Source organism: Microtus pennsylvanicus, chromosome 2 (genome assembly GCF_037038515.1).
Source record: "Microtus pennsylvanicus isolate mMicPen1 chromosome 2, mMicPen1.hap1, whole genome shotgun sequence".
Taxonomy (NCBI): Eukaryota; Metazoa; Chordata; class Mammalia; order Rodentia; family Cricetidae; genus Microtus; species Microtus pennsylvanicus.
The window spans coordinates 97,480,643-97,494,475 of record NC_134580.1 but is presented as its reverse complement, the minus strand read 5'-3'; the positions used below and the strand labels follow the sequence as shown (position 1 = coordinate 97,494,475).

The 13,833-nt window shown below is 47.0% G+C and overlaps 1 protein-coding gene across 1 annotated transcript; it reads left to right on the top strand.

Moving 5' to 3' along the window:
- The first annotated feature begins 1,678 nt into the window (after positions 1-1,678).
- Positions 1,679-13,420, top strand: Ppp1r14d (protein phosphatase 1 regulatory inhibitor subunit 14D). Its single transcript, XM_075961805.1, has 5 exons — positions 1,679-1,858; positions 2,229-2,528; positions 12,678-12,761; positions 12,964-12,996; positions 13,196-13,420. The coding sequence occupies exons 2-5, from the start codon at positions 2,271-2,273 to the stop codon at positions 13,259-13,261; spliced, it is 441 nt and encodes a 146-aa protein (XP_075817920.1). The 5' UTR covers positions 1,679-1,858; positions 2,229-2,270; the 3' UTR covers positions 13,262-13,420.
- Positions 13,421-13,833: the final 413 nt, after the last annotated feature.

The following is a 13,833-nucleotide window of genomic DNA, read 5'->3' as shown; positions in this document are numbered from 1 at the left end:
CCACTTTTGGGTATATATCCAAAGGATGTTCAATCATGCCACAAGGACATGTGCTCAACTATGTTCATAGCAGCATTGTTTGTCATAGCCAGAACCTGGAAAGTTCATAGCAGCATTGTTTGTCATAGCCAGAACCTGGAAACAACCTAAATGCCCCTCGGTCAAAGAATGGATAAGAAAAAGGTGGTACATTTACACTATGGAGTACTACACAGCAGAAAAAATAACTACAGCTTGAATTTTGCAGAAAAATGGATGGAGCTAGAAAACATTATTTTGAGTGAGGTAACCCAGACACAGAAAGACAATTATCACATGTACTCACTCATAGCTGGTTTTTAAACATAAAGCAAAGAAAGCCAGCCTACAAACCACAATCCCAGAGAACCTAGACAACAATGCGGACACTAAAAGAGACTTACATAGATCTAATCTACATGGGAAGTAGAAAAAGACAAGATCTCCTGAGTAAATTGGGAGCATGGGGACCTTGGGAGAGGATTGAAGGGAGGAGGGGAGAGTCAGGGAGGGGAGCAGAGAAAAATGTAGAGCTCAATAAATATCAATAAAAATGTATAAAAAATGAAAATACACACTTTAATTAGTGTATAAATTGTTAAGGTTAAAAAAGGAAATATTTGGGCTGGAGAGATGGCTCAGTGGTTAAGAGCACTGACTGCTCTTCCAGAGGACCTGGGTTCAATTCCCAGTACCCACATGGCAGCTCACAACTGTCTTAAGATCAGTTCCAGGGGATCTGACACTTCACACCAATGCACATAAAATAAAGTTAAATAAACCATAAAAAAAATAAAAAAGGAAATATTTATTTTTTAATTAGCATGTACAAGACTCAAGATTTAATCAGTTATTGATCAATGGTAGAGTGCTTGCCCTCTACATGTAAGGCCTTGGTTCTACCCTCAGCACACTCAGACACACACACACACTCAGATACACACACACAGACAGACACGCACACTCACACACACACTCAGACACACACTCACAAACACAGACAGACACACACTCAAACACAGACACACACTCAAACACAGACACACACTCAGACACACACACACACACACACACACTCAGACACACACTCACAAACACAGACAGACACACACTCAGACACAGACATATGAACTACATAAAAGGACAATCATTATTTCAAGAGACTAAAGCCAAAAATGATGGTAGGAGTTGGTAGTTACATACGGAGAAGGGAGAAAGCCTTTTTTTTTCATTTATTTGTCTTTTTGAGCTCTTCATTAAAAAGAAAAAACAAACCACAAAACCTCCAGTTTTCTATAACTTTAAGTTATTTAATTTTTAAGAAAATAACGGACTGAATACATGAAAACATTATTTGTAAACAAGACGGCAAGCTTGTTTCCAAATCTGAGTCTCAACTCCTGTGTGAAGTTAGGTCTGCAGATTTCTTGTAACAGGAAGAAGCTGAATCGGGGAGGGACACATGACAATAATCATGGCTCATGAATGATAACGTTCAATGTTTGCATAAATTTGCCTTAACAATCACAATAGCAGGGCCGAGAGCAGATAAAATTTGGACACACCCAAACACAGGGCACGGGGTCCATTGGGCCGTGGGGCCCACAGGGTCAGAGGTAGCTATCTGCCAACTCTGTCCACTGGCTGAGATTGCCTTGGGTGGTGCCTCACTCTGGTCAGGAATCCTTCTGCAGGAACCAGAACTGTCTGGCCACAGCTGCTCGGACCCACATTGGGCCATCTCCACAGCTGCTCGGGCCGCAGTGGGCCATCTCCATAGCTGCTTGGGCCTGCAGTGGACCATTTAGTTCCAAGAAGATGGGATGCTGAGAGAATTGAGGTGAGTGACTTTAGCCACATTTCTAGAGCTATCCATGGGAGACAGGTGGGAGCCTCACACCCACTCAGGACTCCCAGGCTCCTTCCTTCCTCTTCTCAAGGCCTGGCAGCCTGTTGACCTTTGCTTGTCTGAGGTTTATGTTTCTGTGGGCCCCAGCAGCTGCCTGAAGGGAGGGGGTATGGCCCTGAATGCCACTGGCTGGCAGGGAGAAGCCAGGAGACTCATTCCCAGCTCTAAAACAAAGCCCTATTGATCTTTGACCCCTGCCCCTCCCAAGCGTCTTGGCCCTCTTCCCACCCCCTTTCTTCCTTGTGGGACTCTCCCTCCACTCTCCCTCTGTCCCCTCATTTTCCTCCATGCTCTTGCCTAGACCGGCAGCTTCCCCCAGCTCCTGGCTCAGTCCGATCTGTCGATGCTGTCTTCAAGTCCTGCTTCCTGTACATCTCCCAAGCCTGACACCGACAACCCCGACAAGAAGGTCCACTGGGCTTCTGAGAAGAGAAGGAGGGCATCTTCCACAGACTCAGAATCAAAGTCTCACTTGGATGTCTCTAAGTTGCCCAGGTCCCGGAGGCCCAGCCGGCTAACGGTGAAGTACGACCGGGGCCATCTGCAGCGCTGGCTGGAGATGGAGCAGTGGATAGATGCTCAGCTGCAGGAGCTCTTCCAGGTGGGTAGCTTGAGGGAGGCTGCCGGAGACTGTGGACCCAGGCCAGGTCCCGATACTCAGAGGGCTTGCTTGGAGACACCCAGGGGAGCTGGAGGGACGATGTGTGATGTTGTCACGGAGCATGCTCCTTCTTCAGATGGAAGGAAAGTCTTGACTGTGTCTTTAACCCCTGTGTGCTGTGGGAAAGGTCCTTTAACATTGCCTGGACTCCGTTTCTGAGCTATACAAGGGGGCTTTCCATGCCTGATGTAGCTCTTTGCTAAGACGTTCTGAGAGTCAAATGACAGTTCAAGAGTCCATGCTTGGCCAGACTTTGGTTTTATGTCTTTTTGGTGTACATCCATGCAGAGAGCCACATTGTCCAGTACTGTCCCTATCAGTACTGTGGCTATTAGCTGTAAATGAATGAAGTTGAAGTAAAACTTAAAATGTAGGTCCCAAGTCCCATAGATACGGTTAAAGTGCTGACGATCTCATGCACCATATTGACGGCACAATGTGGACCAGCTCCACTCTCTTAGAACTAGACAGAACAGGCAAGGAAGAGCACCCATACTGTGACCCCAGCTGGCTTTGCGTGTACCTCTGACTGCCTTTGCCCAGCCTCAGCCTGGGAGTCACGGGAGGGGCACCTTCACCAACTCTGTTCTCAGTTGATCCCTCAAGGATAACATTTTGACCTCTTAACGGCACCCTAGCCTCAATGCAAGTCCGAGCACGCATTATTTGATTTAACCCTCCCCACAGCTCCATCAGGCAGGTGCTGTCTTTCAGCTGAGAGTGGAGACTCGGGCTGGAGAGCTCAGCTGGTAGAGTGTGTACATGAAGTCCTGGCTTTGACCCCCCAGCACGGCGCATTCCTATGGGAGGTAGAAGCTAGAGGGTCAAAAGTTCACAGGTATCCTCAGCGATCTAGTGAATTTGAAGCCACTTGAGATACATAAGTGACTTGTTCAAAGTCATACAACTGGGAAGCCATGGGACTGGGAGTATAGTGTGGCCCCTAGCTGGAGAGTTTGGGCACTTATTTAAACAGCCAGTGAGAACTAAAATCTGCTAAAGCAGGTGCATGCATCGGGCAGTTTATAGGCACCATGGTTGGGTCCAGGAGACTAACCCACAGCACCGGGAGTTCTCATTGTTCACAAGAGTGTTTAGCCTGTCTGTCTTCTTCCTTCCTCCCTCCCTTTCTTCCTCCTTACCCTGCTCCCTTCTTTCCTTCTTTGGGTCCTGCGTCAGGCCCTGCGATTCTTGCCAGTGAGGAGGCTGTCCTGCTACGGGAATAGGAAAGGCTGGCAGGAGGAGCCTGGTCAGTCCTGCAGCTTACTGTGTTGTGTGTCCGTTTAGTACACGGGTTGCCCTTGTCTGCTGAAGCATTAGCCTAGCTGTAGAGGGTAGAGAGATGCCCCCGAGTGGGGAGCTAGAGAGATAGACGTTCTTGGTCCCCACCTGTTGCTTTGCAGGGCACCTCCTCCACCCACTTTCCTCCCCTCTGACTTAGTTTCTGTTTCAAAGTGTTTCTTGGGCTCTTGCTTGAAAAGTCTCCTTTTCCAGACACCTCAGGGCGAGTCCTGCTGAAGAGCCTCCTTTACGAGGTGAAGATGGAGGAGGGGAGGGGTGTATAGTATTGTGCCTGCAATGCCGGCAAACAAGGCCCGTGAGAGGACCGCTCCCAGGCAGTGACTGGCATAAAACGGCTGGCCAGTAGTTGCCATGGCAATTGTCCAAAGGTGCCCGCAGGAAGCAGCTAACTGCCTGGGAAGTTCCAGGTGGGTGGGCATCTTAGATAGAAGTCCAGGTAACTCTGAGCTTACTCAGTTTTGGGTCTGCCTTCACAGCGCCCTCTGCCTCCGTGGCTCTAACCTGCCCACCTTGCCCTGCGGCACTGTTGGGAATGGTTACAGGGATATGTGACTTGTTTTAGTAACGACACTCAACCTTCCTTCCTCAGAGGGCCAGTGTCCACCTAGGTGTGTAGCTTGGCCTGGGGTCTGTGGGGAATGAAATCTGGGGACACACACAATCTGAGAGCCCTGAAGCGTCTGTTCTCCAGAAGTCACCTGAGGATTTGACTTCTAGGCAGGGGCTTAATCAGTTGTACATTAAGGAGACCCTTGTTTAACAACCGGCTCCATCTGCTGTTTCTGTCCCCTAGGTTTTTACTTCACGTCAGGCCCCCTTTTTTTTTGTTTGTTTTGTTTTTTGTTTTTTCGAGACAGGGTTTCTCTGTGGCTTTGGAGCCTGTCCTAGAACTAGTTCTGTAGACCAGGCTGGTCTTGAACTCACAGAGATCCGCCTGCCTCTGCCTCCCGAGTGCTGGGATTAAAGGCGTGTGCCACCATCGCCCGGCACGTCAGGCCCGTAAAGTCACTACTTGTCCTGACTTTTCCTACTTCCAACCACTTAGTCCTGACTCAGGTTGCTGTCCACCGCGGTAGGTGTAAATCTAACATGCACATCAGCCGGGGACACCACTGACCAAGAGTGAAACATTTCCTTTCTGCAGCTTCCATGATACTGGCTTTTCCTGGTGACAGCTGGAACACATTCCTGTTGGGATGGGGGATGGTGTCATTTTAAAGCAACAACTTATTACATTTTTTACTCTTTTTGTTTTTGTATCTGGCTGCCCCTGGAACTCGCTCTGTAGACCAGGCTGGCATTGATCTCACAGATACCCACCTGCCTCTGCCTCTCAAGAGACAGGATTACAGGCTTGCACCACCAGTGCCTAGAAGTCTATTACATTTTTAACTTTTTAAAAAGTGTGGTTGCCAAGCCTGGTAGCACAGGCCTATAATCTCAGCTACTGAGGAGACTGGGCAGAAGTATTGCAGGTTCAAGGCTAGCTGGGGCAACTTAGTGAGACCCTATGTTGAAGTGAAAACTACACAAAAGATCTGGGGCTATAGTTCAGTGTAGGTAGGGCACTTGCTCACCATGTGTGAGAACTTGGGTCTCACATCACTCCTGAGTGCCACCAAATACATAAGTACACGGAAAGTGCTGTTGGACTCACTGAGGTGGCTAAGGTGCCACCACACAAGCCTGGTGACCTAAGTTGATCCCTTGCACCCAAGTAAAGGTGGAAAGAGAAAACCAACTCCACAAAGTTGTCCTCTGACCTTGGCACACGTACTCCCATCATACACATGATGATGATGAGGAGGATGATTGATTGATGATAATAATTTTTAGAAAGTTGCCAGCTGGACATGGTAGCGCACACCTTTAGTCCCAGCACCCAAGAGGTAGAAGCAGGCAGATTTCTATGAGTTTGAGGCCAGCCTGGTCTACATAGTGAGAGCCTGTCTCAAAACAAAACAAAACAACAGGTATTGTCAGTGTGTCAGACATTGTTAGCTCATTCGGGCTGTTCTCCGTTGCGAGTCTCCATGGTCTGGGTGTGGGATGAAGGTGAGAACGGTGTTCAAATCAGGCAATGGCTGACAAGAAGCCACCACACGCGACAGTGTCACAGATTTACTACACTTGTTCATCTCAGTGGGGTTGTTCTCTGGAAATTCAAAACGTATGTGAGGGGCTGAGGGTGGAGCTCAGTGGTAGAGCTCGTGTTTAGCATGTGCAAGGCCCTGACATTAGGGATGAGGGGACTCGAAGGAAAAAATGCTGGGGCTCTGATACAATCCTTTATTATCATCATTTTATCGTAGGGTCCACCATGGTCAACATATATTGAATACATAATGATATAGTAATGGTTTGGAGTCAGGAGTCTTTTTATAGAAGCAAATTTCTAAACTCTTTAAAAAATTATGGCTGGGCTTGGTGGCTCACGCCCTTAATGCCAGCACTTGGGAGGTAGAGGCAGGTGAACCTCTGTGAATTTGAGGCCAGCCTGGTCTACAGAGTGAGTTCGAGGACAGCCAGGTGGTTACAGAGAAACTCTGTCTTGAAAAAAAACAATATAATAATAATAATAATTGTGTGTGTGCACACATGATGGATATATGTGGGTATTCATGCCGCAGTGTGTGTGGCGTTTGCTCTCTTCTGTTTCTATGTGCTTTCCAGGGATCGAGTTAGGGCTCCAGGCTTGTGCAGCAAGCGCCTTCACCCACTCAGCCATCTCAACAGCCCCAAACTTCTATATAGTTATTTACTTAGTTTTGAGAAAGGGTCTTGCTGTGTAGCCTAAACTAGCCCTAAACTCCAGACTTCAGAGTAGCTAGAGTTATAGGCAAACCTTGCCCTGGCTCTTCCCCTGCCCTCTGAGGTTCTGAGACACAAACTTAGGCTGATTGATGGTCAGCAGGCCAGGGCTGTGTTCTGCATCACACTCAGCATCCACCTGCTGGGCTGTCTTCTCTAACTTTTTTTTTTAAAGAATTAAATGTGGAGTTAATTCCATCTAGTAAAGTCTTTACTTAAAATATTATCTCTTCTAGATGCTCCACTTGACTCTTATCTATTTTTGGTGTTTTGAGACAAAGTCTTACTATATAACCTTGTTTGACCTAGAATTCACAGTTTCTGCTGAGCACTAGGGACCAACTGTGAGGAACTGAGGCACAGAGGTTGATGATTCTCAGACCTTACTAGGACTGGACATAAATCAAGTCTGAGCAATGAGTTGAACGGTCACTGTTGATCATAGAGGGATTCAATAGAGACCTCAAAAAGGTCATTCTGCACTGGGAGGGCCAATGATTCTCACGATTAAAGGCAACTTTGGACTGATCCCAACAAAGTTTAGAGGCAAGTATTAGATCGATCAAACTGAACCACAAACGAAGATTTTTTTTTTTAAGTGCAGCTACTTTAGCAGGGGCAATGGCTCACGGGTTAAGAGCACATTAGTGCTCTTGTAGAAGAGGCAAGCTCAATCCCCAGAATCCACATTGGGCAGTTCAGAACTGCCTGAAACTTTAGCTCTGGATGATTTGATGTTCCTGGCATTATCACCCTGTCTGCCTGCATGCCACCATGTTCCCTGCCATGATGATAATGGACTGAACCTTTTTTAACTGTAAGCCAGCACCTCGATTAAATGTTTTTCTTTTTAAGAGTTGCCATGGTCATGGTGTCTTTTCATGGCAATAGAAACCCTATTATTGTGTGTGTATGTGTGTGTGTGTGTGTGTGTGTGTGTGTGTGAACTTCAGGTGTCACTCCTTAGGAGATGTCTACTTTTTTTTTTTTTTTTTTTGGTTTCTCTGTAGCTTTGGAGCTTGTCCTGGAACTAGCGCTTATAGACCAGATTGGCCTCGAACTCACAGAGATCCACCTGCCTCTGCCTCCCGAGTGCTGGGATTAAAGGCATGTGTCACCACCGCTTGGCTTCTTTTTTAATTTTTTTGAGAGGAGAGAGAAGTCTCGGAGTCTAGGAGCACTTGTTGCTCTTGTAGAAAACCCAGGTTCCGTTCCCAGCACTCACATGGTAGCTTACGACCATCCATAACTCCAGTTTCAGGGGATGTGGCACACTTTTCTGACCTCCCTAGACACTGTGGTCTACACACATATGCAGGTAAAACACTTATACACATAAAATAAAATGAATACATCTAAAAAATTCATTTTTATTTTATGTGTAGGATTGTTTTACCTTCATTTATATATATATGAACCACATGCCTCTCCAAAGATGCTGAGAGAGTGTCAGATCCCCTGAACCTGGGGCTACAGGAGTTCGTGAGCTGCCTGCCTTATGTGGGAGTCCTTTGCAAGAACAGCTGATGCTCCTAACCACTGAGCCATCTTCCCAGCCCTGTCCACACCTTGTGTGTCTGAGACAGGGTCTCTTACTGTGACCTGGGCCTTGCCGATTAGAAAGGCTGGCAGACCAGCAAGGCCCAGGGGTCCTCCAAATTCTGCCTTCCTTCTAGGATTACAGACACTTGACACAGGCTGGCTTTTTATGGAGGTGCTGGGGACCAGCCTCAGGTCTCATGCTTGTGTGACAAGCACTGTAGATGTTATCTCTCCAGCCTCCCACCTTTTGTGTTGTTTGAAACAGTCTCATGTAGCACAGGCTAGCTCAAACTTTCTTTGTAGCCAAGAATGATCCTGAACCTCTGATCTTCCTGCCTTGATTCTTGACTGTTCCACCACACCTGTTGCTTTTGTTTTTCCAAAATTATTTGATTAGTGTATGTGTTCTGTGTGTGTGTGCATGATCTGTGTCTGAATGTGAGCTCACACATGTCGTATTGCACATGTAGAGATCAGAGGACAGCTTTCCAGGAATTGGTTTTCTCCTTCCACTGTGGGATCTGGGGATCAAACTAAGGTCACCAGCCTTGTGTGGCTAGCACCTCTATCTGTTGAACCATCCCTTTGCACCTCTCCCTCCCCGCCAGATAGGGTCCCACTATGTAGCAGTGGCTAGCCTAAAATTCATTATATAGACCAGACTGGCCTTGAACCCAAAGAGATCAGTGCCTCTGCCTTTTGAGTGCTGGGATCAAAGGTGTGTGCTACCAGGACTGACCAGGGTCTTTTGTTTTGTTTTTTGTTTGTTTGTTTTCAAGACAGGGTTTCTCTTTGTAGCTTTGGAGCCTGTCCTGGAACTCGTTCTGTGGACCAGGCTAGCCTTGGATTCAAAGAGATCCGCCTGCCCCTGCCTCCCAAGTGCTAGGATTAAAGGCGTCTGCCACCACCGCCTGGCTTGTTGTTATTTTTTAAGGAGAATTTTGTTGTGTAACCCTTGCTGGCCTTTACCTGCTATGTAGCCCTTAAAGCTTCTAGCAATTCTTCTGCCTTAGCTTCCCATTTTCTGCGACTACAGGTGTGTGCCATGACCTCTTTTGTTTGTACATTTTGTGCAATTTCCTACCTAGTTACCTACATTATGAGAATCACCTAGTCCTGTTCCCCCCACACTCCCCAAGACGATGAGCATAAGGATTTGGTTAAGTTTGTTTGTCTGTTTGTTTGTTTGTTTGTTTTGGAGTCTTGTTTCAGGCTTAGTAGCCCAGGCTGACCTCCGTCTACCTCCTTGCTGGGATTATAAATGTCCTGAGTTTCTGCTGGTCCTGGGGACTGAGTCAGGCAGGACTGTGCATGCTAGGCAAGCACTCCAGGCTGAACTTCCCGATATCTCACTAATTTTTACTCTCCAGATTGCAGAGGCTGCTTCTTCCAGGACTCTCCCTGGCCCCTGGCTTGGTGAGCTTTCCGTTCCACGTCTTCCTATGGTCTCTCATCTCGGCATCTTTCTGTTACCACCTTGTAACTACTCTTTCACCTGTCTTTGGCTTTTCAAGGGCAGGATCGTGCTGTCTGTCTGTCTTGCTGTTACAGCCCTAAAACTCATTGTCACCTTTGATACACAGTGTGCTTTTAATAAGCAGCTATAAAGTGTGTGAGGGCTAAAAGAGACGAGTTATAGGAGGCAGAAGTGAACGGCGTCGAGAGCTTAGGGGGAAGGGAGAACTCAAGAAATATTGATTTTAAAAAGTGCAGAAGTCTTCAAGTGTTAACAGTGTTACGTGTTAGTGAGAGGAGCAAGAAGGTAGATAAGGCTTATTTTCCTTTTTGCTACTTCATTTGATCTGTTTTATTTGTAATTTACAAAGTCAGTTTTATTGAATATAAACTGATATAGAGTAAAATGTGCCCTTTTGCAGTGTGTATAAAAATACAGAGGGTGAGCCAGGGGGTGATGGCGTATGCCTTTAATCCCAGCACTTGGGAGGCAGAGGCAAGCAGATCTCTGTGAGTTCGAGAAAGAGTTCCAGGACAGGCTCCAAACCATACCAAACCAAACTAAAGCAAAACAACAAAACAAAAAAACAATAGAGGGTGTATTTTTTCCTTTATAAAATGTTACATCACCAAGGTAAGAAATATTTCCATCACCCAAGAAGTTCCTCAAATAACATTTGCCTTTAAACAAATTATGTAATTTAATTGCTATCATTTTAATATATTTTATTTAATATAATTTAAACAAATTATATAATTGCTATTGTATCTGGCTTTGTTGCTGCTGTTGTTACCAGTTTTCCTTGTGTTTTGAGACATGATGGTGGGTCCTGTACTGTATATATAATCCAAGGTGACCTCGTACTCACAGCAGCCCCCTGTCTCAGCTTTACAAGGATTACACCGGTGTGTGCCATCTGGTCTGGCTCCTTATCTATGCTATGACTCATTAACTGCTGTTACACGGAGGCTGTGTGAAGTCAAGGTCTTTGTTCCCTGAGGTTCCCCAGTTCACAGTGCCAAGTTCACAGCAACGGCTAGACACATGCTTCTAGAAAGGCAGATTCCAAATGATTAAGCAGCCAAATGGGGAAACAGAAACTTGGAAACCACTAGAGAAAAGTACAGATGGGGGCTGGCGAGGTGGTTGGGCGGTAAAGGTGCTTGCTGTGCAAGACGGGCTACCTGAGCTTGGTCCTGGGAACCCAAGTCCGCAAGCTGTCCTCTAACCCCACATCTATGTCTATGTTTCTTTCTCTCTCTCTCTCTCTCTCTCTCTCTCTCTCTCTCTCTCTCTCTCTCTCTCTCTCTCACACACACACACACACACACACACACACACTTTAAACAATGATTATAAAATATTCAGCTAGGTATGGTGGCACACACCTATATTCCCAGCACTCAGGAGGCTGAGGCAGAAGGTTAGCAAATTAGGGATCATCTTGAGCTATCTAGAAGGACTCCATTTGATGTTTTATGAGTCAGGTTCTCACTATACAGCTTTAGTTGGTCTGGAACTAACTGTGTAGACCAGGCTGACCTTCAACTCTTAGGGATCTGCTTGTCTCTACCTTCTGAGTGCTGGGATTAAAGGCATGAACCACCACACTGGGCATTTTCCCCCCGAAGTACAGGGTCTTTCATTGGCCTGAAACTCACTAGTGGGCTAGGCTGGCTAGCAGCAAGCCCCACAGATTACTTGTCTCTACCTTCCCAGGGCTAGGATTACAAGCACTCACTGCCGTGCCCCATGCCCATTTTAATTGTTAATAACATTTATTTATTTGTATGTATCCACACATCTGCGGTGCACATATAGAAGAGGTCACAACTGTGGGAGTTGGTGCTCTGCTTCTACTACACAAGTCCTGAGAATAGAACCTGGATCCTGTGGAAGAGCAGCCAGTGCTTTTAGCCCTCTCTCTAGCTCTCCCCCTGCCCTTTAGATGGGGTCTTGTTCAATGCCTAAATGGACATTGAAGTTGCCATGTAGCCAAGGGTTGTCTTGAACTCTTGATCCTCTTGTCTCTACATCCCAGATACTGGGATTACAGGCATGCATCACCATGCCCAGCTCCTAAGCTTCCATCTTCCTATTTTAGGGTTTTAAGAGGTTTTGTTTGTTTGTTTTTTGAAACAGGATTTCTCTATGTAGCTCTGGCTGTTCTGAAACTCGCTCTGTAGATCAGGCTGGCATCAAACTCACAGAGAGCCGCCTGCCTCTGCCTCCCAAGTGCAGGGATTAGAGGTGTGTGCCACATTGCTTGGCACTTTTTTTTTTTTGAGACTGGTTTTTCTACATAACACTGGCTGTCCCAGAACACTTGTAAAGACCAGGCTGGCTGAACTCAAACTCACAGAGATCCACTTGCCTCTGCCTCCCGAGTGCTGGAATTAAAAGTGTGCACCACCATACTCAGAAAAGTATCTTATTATTTTATGTGTATAGGTATTTAGTCTGCATGTGTATTTGTTCTCCAAATGCTTGGTACCCAAGGGACTACAGGAAAAGGTGCAGGAAACCCTAGAACTGGAGTTGCAGACAGCTACAGCCTCCATGTGGGTGCCAAAAATCTAATTCAGATTCTCTGGGAGAGCAGCTAGTGCTCTTATCTGCTGAGATGTCTCCCCAGAGCCATTCCCTCCTGAGACAAGGACTCACTCTCAAGTCTAAGTTGAGCCATCTCCTGGGAGCCATCTCTTCCCTGAGACGAGGTCTCACTCTGAGGTTGCTCTGGAACTCATGATCTGCTTTCCTCCGCCTAGTACTGACATCACAGGCCCGGGTGAAGACCATCTTCCTGAGTAACTCTTAACACTTTCACATAGAACATAGCAGGTAAATGCTTATTGGATAGAATAACTAATGAGCATTCTGAGTAAGCTGAGGAGGGGATCAATATGGAAGATGAGCAGTTGAAGGCAGAGCTGGGTTCTTGCACCAGGGGGTCAAATCTCTCTGTTACTCTCAACTAGAGTCAAGAAGCTCCTTCAGAGCCTGAAATTGATCTCGAAGCGCTCATGGAACTATCCACAGAGGAACAGAGGACTCAGTTGGAGGTAGGATGGAAGCTGGGGACTGAAGTTGGGCTGGGAGCTTAGGTCCTGTTTCCCTGGGTGTCCTGAGTACCAATTCATAGTGCCACACTAACCAACCGAGCTAACTGCCAGCTGCAAAGAACCAAGTTACAGGGGAGGGATCTTGGAGACTGATAGGCACTTGTGGGGAAGTCATGTCTTATTTCACCTTGCTCTCTTTCAGGCCATTCTCCGAGACTGCCCCTGTGACACAGAGGTAAGGCATATTCTGTTTCCACAGTGGGAGGAGGCTGAACAGGGGAGGCTAGGATGAATAAAGAGGAACATTTGAAAGGGAAGCTTGACCCTTGACAATTCTTTCCTTTTCTTGCTCTGGGGGACATTTGAAGACAGATTAGGGAGGGCAGCATGGTGACTGTGACTTCTTGTTTATCTCATTGCTTTTTCTCCCACAGTCTTTCATCTCTGAGCTGCTCAGTCAACTCAAGAAACTTCGGAGACTCAGCAGGCCTTCGAAATAATGCTGGAGAGAGCATATTCTGCAGCCTCAGCCCTGATCTGGATACTGGCTGACAAGGGATGCAGAAAACAAGGAGAGACACTTGGATAGCCCAAGTGTGTGTGCAGACACAGCTGGGCTCTCTCTGCTGGGTGCTCTGGGAGTCAGTTGTGGCTGTTGCCGAATGCTTCCCTTGGCAGCCAGGATAAAAACTTTAGGAAACCAGCTAAGTGTGTGGAGTGTGGTGTGTGTCTATGCTGGGGGATGGGAGAGGGGCAGCTAGCTTGGAAGACCAACATCCTAAGTCCCTTGGCTGTGCCCACAGCATTCATCCCTCATCCTCATCCCCAGCCAGCAGGTGTTGGGAATTCAGAGACCACCAGGACTCATGGTGGGACTGCCCTTGCTGGGAGCTTCCAGCACAGTGGAACCTTTTGTGAACTCCACAGGAGTCTGCTTCTACCCTACTGTGTTCTTAGCACCTCTCACAGGCCTCAGGCTCAAGGGCCGCAGGGTTCTGGATATAGATGGTGCTGGGCGCCTGGAGGTACAGGTCAGTGGTAGAGCACACATGTAGCATGTATGAGGTGTGGG

Excerpts from the sequence above, each read along its gene's own strand:
- Ppp1r14d (XM_075961805.1), top strand. The coding sequence starts at position 2,271 with ATGCTGTCTTCAAGTCCTGCTTCCTGTACATCTCCCAAGCCTGACACC. Across the intron at positions 2,529-12,677 it reads AGCTGCAGGAGCTCTTCCAG|AGTCAAGAAGCTCCTTCAGA; the intron begins GTGGGTAGCTTG and ends ACTCTCAACTAG. Across the intron at positions 12,997-13,195 it reads ACTGCCCCTGTGACACAGAG|TCTTTCATCTCTGAGCTGCT; the intron begins GTAAGGCATATT and ends TTTCTCCCACAG.